Raw genomic sequence first — 10,659 nt, 5'->3', positions numbered from 1 at the left:
CTCATTTACTTTAATGTGCTACCTGAATAACATAATCATAGCAATAACTACGGTATAGGGTTGTAAGGTGCATGAACCACTAATGCTTTCTGACGATTTAAATGACTTGTTCATAAAATGTTCTTTTAATAATAGTGGTAAAGCTTTTAGCACTAGATGTCAAAAATGCGAAGAATGTTGGCTTTTACAAGTGTTATTTCTTTCTAGCTAAAGTGTGTTTTAGTAATAAGCAGCACCAAAAGCCAAGGTTATGTGGCTCTCTCCTGCACGGCAGGATCTAAGAAGAAGACTCTTCCCACTTATGCAAACAGCTTGACCTCTGCCTGCACAGTTATGTAACGTCCCTAATGTGTTTACTGTTTCTTTGTTTAGTTTAGCAAGATGTTTCTTTTATCAAGAAAGGTCAGTATAACCTCCAGGAAAAAAATATAACATCACAATAGGTGCAATATTAGTCTGTCATAAAGCTCTCTTCGGCAAGGCCACGTCTTTGTGCTGCAAATCGGGCAGAGTTGAAGCACCAAAGGCCAGCCTTTCCAAAAGGAGGTGTGCTGGGGAAGTCAGCCAAAGACCAGGCTGTGGGGGAAATAATAATAAATTTTTAAAAAATAAATAAAAAAGAAAATGAATCAAGAATCTATTTCTCTCTGTATCTCCAGGTTATTTGGCGTTACAGGAAACTGTGCTGCCTGCAGTAAGCTCATACCTGCTTTTGAGATGGTGATGAGAGCAAAGGACAATGTTTATCACCTGGACTGTTTTGCATGCCAGCTTTGTAATCAGAGGTAAGAGAATTTCTTGGGTCTGCTCCATAAGCTGAGTGCTAGCACTGGTGTGGGCATACATTCCAAAGAGGAAACACTTTCCAGCAGTAGAACCCCAAGATGGAGAGCAAGACCTGGATGCTGTTCCTGGGCCTGATACAGACCATCTTCCATGACCTTGGCCAGAAAACTTTTTGTGCCTCAAGTCCCACATCAATAAAAAAGAATAATGTTACTTCCTCTCCTTCAAAAGGCTGTCTGTCAGGTTTAATTAATTAATATTTATAAAGGTCTTTGAGATCCTTTGCTGCAGAAGAGCATAACAGTACCATTTGTCATTATTGCATTAATTTCACTTTAATTCTTCATTTTTATCACATGTATTTCTTTTAAAGTACACATTGTTTCTTCCTGTTGCCAGAACTGTAATCATTTAAATTTAAAAGATGTTGTTCCCACCATTTCCTCTGTAGCAGCATTGGCCCTCTTACAGTCCTATTTTTATTTCCATATCCAAACCATAGGTTATAAAAATCCCAAGGATCCAAACCTGACACCCTGTTCTGAAGCATCACCCATATGGCACAGTTGGAGAGCGAATGTCAAAAATGGTAAAATTGTAACATCTGATTTTCTCAGAGGTGAATAGAGCCAAGTTTATACCAGCTACACTCCGAGTGGAGCTGGAGATTTCACCGGGAGCTCCATTTCCAACTCCACCAGAGCTGATAGCAGGGACCTCTAAGAGGTCTAGGAAGTGAGAGAGCCAATTATGTCCACCCCTTAATGTCCCTATTATTTTCAGTTCATTTTCAGTTATTACATGATCCTATTTAGCATTTTATAGCATTCCTTTTTTTTTTCCTTTCTTCAGTTGGTAAGAAATGCAAGATATACATTTTTAGGGTAGCAATGAAAAATTAGGAAGATAATAGTCTGACATGACAAAACTAGACACAGCTCTAAATAAGCTTTCCTAACTCACCTTGTCCTACAGTGTATTATTTTTTAACACTGTAGTCATTTAAAAATCAAACATCCCTAAAGAACCATAAAATGTACAGCTGCTAATAAGTGTAGCACACTACAATTACGCTCTTTAAAAAAAGCCAAATTGACCTTTTTCATCATGTTGCATGGGAAATTAAAATACCAGGCAAGTAATAACCACTGCTTAAACTATATAATAATGCAAAGTAATTATAGGTTCTAATGCTATTTAAAGTCCTATATCAATTTTGTCTTGCCACAGAACTGAGAAGCCAAGCAAGGCAGGCAGAGGCTCCCGCAGCACCCATTTAAGAGACACACACACAGAGTGTCCTGGGTTTTGTTTCCTAAACCCTTCACATCCTGTTTTTTTCCAAACCACACTTCTGGTATCATTATTAAAGCCCCTAATATATTTCTGTTGTTCGCTTCATTTATTACATGCCATAATGGGGCTGCATATCTTTAGTGTTGGTTATGCACAATTAGCACTTAGTTATTGTCTTGTCACTTCAGCCCATACAAGACAAACTTCTTTAATGTAAGAAGTCAGCTAATCTTCATCAGTCAAGCAAAGCAGACAATGTTTGTTAGCCGGAGTGCAAAAGATTTTCATCATAGTTAGCACTCTTGGATCTGAGGAAGTGAACTTTCTTTTTATTCCCTCCACCCTCCACCACCCAAAAAAAAAAAAAAAAAAAAAAATAAAAAAAACCCCACAGCTGTTATGCATATTTTTAATATTCCTCTTTTACCATTACAATTGCAAACTAATGTGCAATTTCACTTTGCAGCTAACACACATTGTGGTGTTCCCTGGGGCTGCTGATCCCTCTGGAAAAGTGCTGTTAGATGCTTCTGAAATGGAGCTTAACTGGGTTATTTAATAATTCTCAGCCTTTTTATTCCTGAGACTTCAATCTAATCTTTTATTTGATTTTTACTTTGCATGTATTTTGGGCAAAGGGTTGCCGAAATAGTCTTACAGGTGTCTTAGACTGAGAACAAAGGAATGGATTTACCTGAAATACAGTGTAGTTCATCTAGTGAAAACAGGGAGTGGTTCCAGGAGTTTCAAAGAATTTCATAAATTCTCAAAAGTGACCCTAATCCTGATTCCATTGCAATAGCTCTCATGGAGCCTAATAAAGCAGACTACTTGTAGGGCTCCTTTCTTCCTCACAATTTGGGACTAGTGGCCCTCTGAAGAATTAATTTTGTTGTTTTTTACAAAAAATCCTATTTCATGGATGCTCCAGCATAGCTCTTCTGTGGTTCCTATGGCAAAGCATCCCACTGACTGCATTCTCTCAACAATAGCTTCAAATCTTCTGTTTTTTGTTACTTGAATAACAATAAACCTCCACATTGTTAGACACCTGGCCCATCAGCAGCTTGGAGGTTTTCAGATCTGCTATGAAACGTTTTTCTGTTCTCTTTTAAGCAGAAAAATCTTGTCACTCACCATTTCATTAATAGTTTCTGTTGTCCTTTAGGATCATTTTCTCTTCCTCCCCTCAAGCTAATCAAAACCACACAGCAGATTCTGTGTAAGGATGTGTTTATGAGACTTCAGTTTAACTTTTTTAAGTTTCTGCTGCCCCTTTGTACACAAAATAATGTTATTGAGGGGGTTTATATTTGCTTTTTCCTTTTGCTCCAGCCACTAATTCCACCAATATGTAATTTATTTATTGAAGAGAACATTTTTTTTTTCACAAACAGATCAAATATATCCAAAAATCACCAATGGGTGTGTCAAGGCTCACCACCTATCGCAGAACTTGTTTAGCCTTATTCCCCAATTGCACATTTTCTTCCCCCATTAAATTTTAAAACCTTTGGGTCCTCCTCTACAGTAGTTTTGCAGAGTATGAAGTGCTCTCTGTTTGATTCCACGTTTCATTTTCAGTTACCATCTACCATTCAGGCTTTTTCCCTAACAGAATGCACGCAATGTTCATGAGAATACAGAACTGTTTCTTCAGATTGCACTACTTTGTCAAAACTGATTTTTTTTTCTGATGTTCTGGGCCCTTGCTCCTTTTCCATCTCCTTCTGCTTTTCAAGCTAGGTAATATTTATATTAGCACACATCTCACTGCTCCTTGGGGCAGCCCATCCTTTGCTCCTGCTATTGCATGACCCTCACTTTCCTACCCTTTAAAGGGTTGGTCCTGGCCCAGAGAGATGCCTGCCTTTTTTTGCCTAGTGCTCTTTGTGATGATTCAGTGATTTTTCTGATTTTATGGATAACTTCACTGTTTGCTTTATTATTTCTGAATATCTACAACTCACCATCCAGTGCAAGCCTCGGTGTGGATGGTAATTAGGCTGCCTTCACTTGAGGGGACTTCTGTTCAGGCCATGAACTCCAGCTCTGAACTAACTCATAGCATTGCCAGTCCCTTTATTGGCCTCCTGAATGTGACTTTTTCAGGGTGAGGAGAAAAAGGCATTGTCTCACACACTGTGCTCCAGGAAGACACACTGTGGACACAGCTCCTGAGCCACTAAGCCTGGTCCCCTGGTGTCAAACAGGCACTGCCTCCTATTTTCCCTCTCATAAAGCTATTCAGCTCCAGGACCTAATTGCTCCAGCCAGACAGTTTCTGAGATATTTCCCCCACATTTTTCTTGATACTGATGCTTAAAGCTGTAGCAATTTTGTGAATATTAAGCTCTGCTCCTAGCCTAAAGGTTTTAGCATCCTCTTATCTCTCATGTCTCTGTCCAGCTTACTCCTAATTTGAAGTTTTTCCATCGCCTAAGTACCTGCAGAGCTTAGTGACAGTCAGCTTAATAGTGTGAGAGTGCTCCCCTTTCTTCTCTGTAAACATATTTAACTTCTCCTCAGAAGCCCTTCACCCCACGTCGACAGTAACCTCAATATACCTCATTTCTGCGGAAAATTTAAAGGTGGAAGGATGGGGGAAGGAAACCACTGGAAGAATAAACTTGTAAACAGACACTGCCTTTCACACTTTGTCAGGCTGCATGTGTGTGACTAACAAAACGGGGTGGAAAATCTTGCAAGTGGGCTCAGCTGTGCCTTTGACACTTTCGACACTTTTGACTGCAGAGATGATGTCAGCCTGCCTCCGGCTTTCCCACTTCCCCGAGTTTGTGTGTCCTTCCTCTCACTCTGCCGGCGTCTTTAGCACCTTGTTCCCCACTCCTGTGATTTTTTCTCTCTGCCGTTTGAAGTCAGCTCAGAGTAGGGCTTAAAACCCCCATCTGCTATCGCTGAGAGGTGTTTAAATCGCCCGTTCTACCCTTCTATCTGCAATTGCCTTTATTTTAATAGAAACTGGACTAAAAATGGTTACATACTCGTTGAAATTGCTGTCCTGATGTAGATGTAAACACTTACCTCCAATATAAACTGTAAAATGCCCACACAATGCTGCCTTTGTTCTCTGTCAAGAAGGGGAGAGGGAATACAATGCCAGGGACATCCTTTTTTCAAACACCAATATTAGATTTTTGCATGAGTGGTCATTCTATAAATTCTGAAGGGCTGAGTACTGCTCATCTTCATTGTATGTCTCAAAATTTAGAACACAAATTAGCATATTGTCCATATCCACCTTTTTATAAAACAGTGCATGAAAAGCACACTGAGTTGAGGTTTGCCATTTGAAGTTGAACTGGGATTCTGTGTCTGTGTATTCTGGTAAAAATGTACAAACTCAGGCACAGCTCCCACTTTCCAGCCTTTGAAATGGACATTTTGACAGAACCCCAGAATCAATAAGCCACAGGTGTGGACTGATGATCTGTGGTGTAAGAGAGTGGCTTTGTTCTCTCAGTGATGCACATAGATGGACGTTAATGTGAGTTCTGCTGGAAGCCCAACATTTAAAAAGAGAGGAAAGGGGAAAAGCAGAGCCCAAGTTACTGACTGCAAAAAGCAGAGGGGAAGGGTGTGGGTGTGGTAAGTCTGAACTGTCTTAATCCTCAGGAAATCAACTAAATGCTTCCAGATTTTGTTTCTTTCTGCTGCCACAAAGATCTGGCATTACCAGAGGAGGCACACACGAAGCCATCTTCCTTCATAGCAATATTTCTCTTGGTTTCTTAAGTAGTCTTCAGTACCTTGACACGTGTCCTGTGCATCAGAAAAGATGACAGACAGCAGTGAGATCTCCTTAAATATCTGTTCTGAACAATGAAAGAGCTACTTCTCAAAATAGAAGTTTTATTCTTCTTGTGATTAGTCTAGGCACACCTTCCCTTCCAAACAAGGTGATAACAGAGGTCATTTTGTAATATAAATGGCCTTCCTTTTGCCAGAGTAAAATATGACAGGGGCTCTAGGATGTAGGTTAATTATAATGGTCATCCTACTAATGTTACAGTCGTGTCAAAAGTACTATTATCAATTCATGGTGCTCAGTCCAATCTGGCATGTTAATGCAGCCTATTGTATATTCTTCCCTCTTCATCTTGCAGGCCTATTAAAAAAATTGGGTGAGGGTTTTAGGGAAGGCTGAAGACTACCATCTGCCTGCTAGAAGAGTAATAATCTTGCCTAATTATATGCTCCTAGCACAGTGGCATCTTAACATGCTCCTCGACTCCATTTAATGCGTGTGCCCAAATTGTGCCCTGATTTACATCCTGTGCCAATTACATAAAAAAATCCTAACCTTAGTGGGAGGTTAGGCTTCAATTTACCCTCCCATTTTAAAGCTGAGCCAGGTGTAAATCTTGCAGTGTTCAAACCCAATCTGAAGTGGTTACACATCTTTCACTTCAGGAGAGGCCAAATCTGGTTTTGAGGGTCAAATAAATTTGAAAGTGTGAATGGCCAGAATTCCTCATACTTCATCTGCTTACTTGCCCTGTCCCATTGCACCTGGGAGCCAGCATGCCAGGATTATAGGCTTTTCACCTGGTGCTTACCTCTTTGTCACCTAACGAGTGCACAATTCACACATTTAACACTCGGGGGCCCGCACAAGCCAAATATGCTTGTCACCGAGCTTGTGTAATATCAAAACAGCTGCAGAATTTGAACCCTTAGCATCACCAGCAACAGGTTTCCCCCAAGGCACAGAGGACCATCCAGAAGATGCCTTCCCATGCAGGCAGACCCCATCCCACAGGTTATCAGACAGACAGACACTGGCAGCCTGTCCCCAGGACTGCTGCACGCTTGGAGCACAAGGGGAACTCTGTGTGTTTGAGGCCACTCGTGCATAAAGCTGTCACATGCCAGCACACATAGATAGAGCACTTCTGGCTCCTCATATCACATTACTAAAGCAAAAGGCATTGACATTTGTTATTGGGAAAGGCATCCTGACACTCCCGGGTAGCCCCTGCAGTTTAATTCAAACTGTGTCGCTGCTCTGAGGGCTGGGAAACAAAAATCCTTCAGCCAGGATCTTGGTGCAAACCATGTTGCATGGAGCCACATGTATTAAATATTGCCATGCAAGTGAACTGCACTTCAGCAGCGCATTTTTCATTTATTAAATGCTTTAAAAAAATTAGTTTGCTGAGGTCTGTCTTACCCTAGAACAAAAGGAATACACACAGCTGAACAACATTCTCAGTTCAGTGTTTTCTGCTGGGTGCAGAGGTGGTTTCATCTCCCACTGGTGCACTGGTGGATTTTCTTTGTTTTTCGTTGATTTTAAATGTGGCTTATTTGGGAAAAATGAGTGCTACATGTTGGCACTGGTTACAACTCTTTCACCTAATCTTGTAAGGTGCACAAAAGAATTTTTCTCAGCATTGCTGTCAATGGACAAAAATACAAAAGATGGAAACTAGGAAAAAACACCAAAGAACAACTTTTATGTATGAATTGTGTATTTCAACATAGCTATTCAAAATCATTTTGTGTTGTTAGTAGCCTAGTATACCAGGATTGGGGTGGGAAGAATAATAGGAACCTTTACATTCTGTAAAAGAATGTTGACCATAAATAACTTAAAGATTTCAGGATCCTCCCATAATCTCTATTTTCAATCATCATCAGCAGCAGGCAGTAATCCCACAGAAAAAAAAAAGTCCACAAATAAACAAACCAATTTTCCTTTAAGAGCAGAGCTAATTCTTTTCAATCCACTTTTTTATTACACTATTTTCCCTCTATCTATTTAGCTAGCATAAGGATAAATTTCCAAAGCTACCCAGTTGGAAAATAAATGGGTTCACTGTTTGTCTAGCATTCCAATCTTCACAAATGTAAATCAGTCCAACTGCTACTCATTTAAACCTCCAACTTCACAAAACATTAAAGGACTGCTTTCCATACACAATTTAATCTGTAACAATTCACCAAGATTTCTGCTCAAACATCATTAGAAATTGACTATCTGATAAAGACAGACCACTATCAGGGGTCAACCTGTGTCATTTATGGAGTTTTACTGGGTCAACTCCAGCAGGCACCACTATTTGAAAGTTAAATTGTTACAATTAAATACATATCCAGCTATTCCCAGAGCTTCTCTGCTGGTAAATCTACCGTAAACAACACAAGCATTTATATCTGACCCTAATTGTGTCCAAGATGTCACCATTTGGAAATTATATTAAAAAAGGACATAATAATCCCTTACACATTAAACAATACTTCGTGTACTGAGATCCATAATTAGCTGGTTTCATTTATTCACATCAGTGTTAGGGGGTTCATTTAGGTTACTTTCTTTCATTTTAATTGGAATAAGGCAAGCAGTGCCTCCCAATATATTTCATAGCTGTAGAGTTCACTACAAACAAAGCCATGTAACCCTGCCAAGGCAGTCATTAGGGAAACTTTTTTTCTGCACTGGCCCCATTCACTTCTCCCTAAGCATCTTCCAGAAGAATGGCTTTGTCAAGGGGAAGAAGGACTGCAGGGTGTGTCAGGGAAGAGCCCTCTTGAATTCAAGCATATATTTCTTAACTGGGAAATCCTACTTTACTCAAAGTTTGAAGTCAGCCAGCCAGGAGCATTAACATTATGTGATTGTCCTGCTCATCAGAGAGAGGCAAATGCAGTCTCTCAGTGGTGTTTTGCAGCAATCAGATCGTTCTGATGCACGTAATACCATAACAAGGTAGGTGCACTGATACCATGAGAGAGTAGTTAGCTGGGTAACTAAATTTATAATCAACTCCTACAGGTAAAAAAGGAAAAAGGGTGGGTTTTTTTCCTGCATGCCTACGTGTCTCTGGTTTACATATACTTTACAGTAAGTTGTGTGTGTACTAAAGCAGTTCTCAGAATCACCAACTAAAATCAAATCTAGTGAAATATCCAACTGGAACATAACAAGAAATTCTTACTAGGACACAAGACAAATACATGATATCTCAGACAAGCTTTCCGCTGCATGCTTTGCTGTATTTCTTCTTCCTTCTGGTTTGCAGGACATTTATTTTTCACTCTGCTCAGCAGCCTGGGATATTTATTGTGTTTTTAGCTGTGTGCCAGTGACCTGATCCAGGACTCCCACAGCCCACAGTGGGCTTTGAATGAAGTCACTTTGGCTGGGCAAGCAAAAGTGCCTGAATGCACCAGATTTTGTTGAAAGCACACATTTAAAATCAATGAAAAAAATTAATTGTGGCACCAGGGCAATTCCTCTGCTGGGCTTTCCCACATGCACATCTGGGTGCTGTCCAGCCAACACTTGCTCTACAACCCTCAACCAATGAGACCATACCCCACCATTTACCCTCAAACTCTCTTTTTCTCTTCTCTTTATTATTTCAATTTCAGATTTTGTGTTGGAGACAAATTTTTCCTGAAGAACAACATGATTCTGTGCCAGACAGACTATGAGGAGGGTTTAATGAAAGAAGGTTATGCACCCCAGGTCCGCTGATCGGATGCCACATCATTAAGAATAAAAAGCACTACTTTCTTTTATCTTTTTTGCTCAACATGTATATAAGAAATGACACAGGAACCTACTGAATAGCATAGATTTAGGGAGACAGAATGGTTGCGTGAAATAAAAGGCGGACTGCATCTGTATGTAGTGAAAATTGCTCCAGTTCAGAGTTGAATGTTAATTAAAAAAGGTACTGTATATACAGCTGGATTCTTTCTGCTTGCTCTTGGGATTTTCAGTTTGTTTGGGGTTTGTTTTTTGTTTTGTTTTTTTTTTGTTTATTTTTGTGTCATTTGGCATGAGATGTTTATTTTGGACTATTGTACATAATGTATTGTAATATTTGAAGCACAAATGTAATACAGTTTTATTGTGTTACCATTTGTGTTCCTGTTTGCTTCTTTGTATTGTTGCATTTAGTACAATCAGTGTCTAAACTTACTGTATATTTATGCTTTCTGTATCTACCAGCTATTTTAAATGAGCTGTATCTTTCTAGTAAAAAGCATTAAAGAGCAAATCCCAACCATTATGCTACACTTAGAGCTTAAGAATACTGTTTACATTAAAACTATTTAGAAAACTAATAACTAGCAGCACCTGCTGCTAATGATGCTATGGTTAAGGGTCTATCAGCACTTCTCTTATAAGCCTCTATTTTTCAGGGGTTAAGCATCTGCTGTTTAATTGCATGGATTTTCCTCAAAGAGCACTTTTATTTTACTACAAAATTTTGAAAAGCAAATCTGACTGGTTTGAGCTATATTATAAAAGGTGCAAAAGTTAATGACTTTGGGTGTTGCTTTTGTGCCCCTTAGGCATTCCAAATGCCTGGATTTGATTTTTAATTTAGCTGGAAAAAAATTAAGCCCTAATGCAAACCGGTGCCTCTGGGTATCTTATTTTATATATATATATATGCATATATATATAAAAATATATATGTTATTTTTCTGAAATCATTAAGTTTTTTTAATCAGGGCTTAACCCTAATATGCTTTCTGGGGCTGCGTCCTCAACAAACCCTGGAAAAAAAAATAAAAAGTGAAAGTAGAAGGCACTGT

General features: G+C 39.4%; 1 protein-coding gene across 7 annotated transcripts in view; it reads left to right on the top strand.

The window, feature by feature from the left end:
- The window catches only part of LMO3 (LIM domain only 3), a 137,188-nt gene extending 127,006 nt beyond the window's left edge, over positions 1-10,182 (top strand). For all 7 annotated transcript variants that reach the window (XM_031060531.1, XM_031060529.1, XM_031060530.1 and 4 more), the window contains 2 exons: positions 660-785; positions 9,481-10,182. In XM_031060531.1, coding sequence (XP_030916391.1) covers positions 660-785; positions 9,481-9,586 — 232 coding nt within the window. In that variant the 3' untranslated portion in view covers positions 9,587-10,182. The remainder of the gene's footprint in view (positions 1-659; positions 786-9,480) is intronic.
- Positions 10,183-10,659: the final 477 nt, after the last annotated feature.

The sequence above is a fragment of the Geospiza fortis genome, unplaced genomic scaffold (assembly GCF_000277835.1).
Source record: "Geospiza fortis unplaced genomic scaffold, GeoFor_1.0 scaffold13, whole genome shotgun sequence".
NCBI classification, from domain to species: Eukaryota; Metazoa; Chordata; class Aves; order Passeriformes; family Thraupidae; genus Geospiza; species Geospiza fortis.
This window is presented reverse-complemented; position numbering and strand designations above follow the sequence as displayed.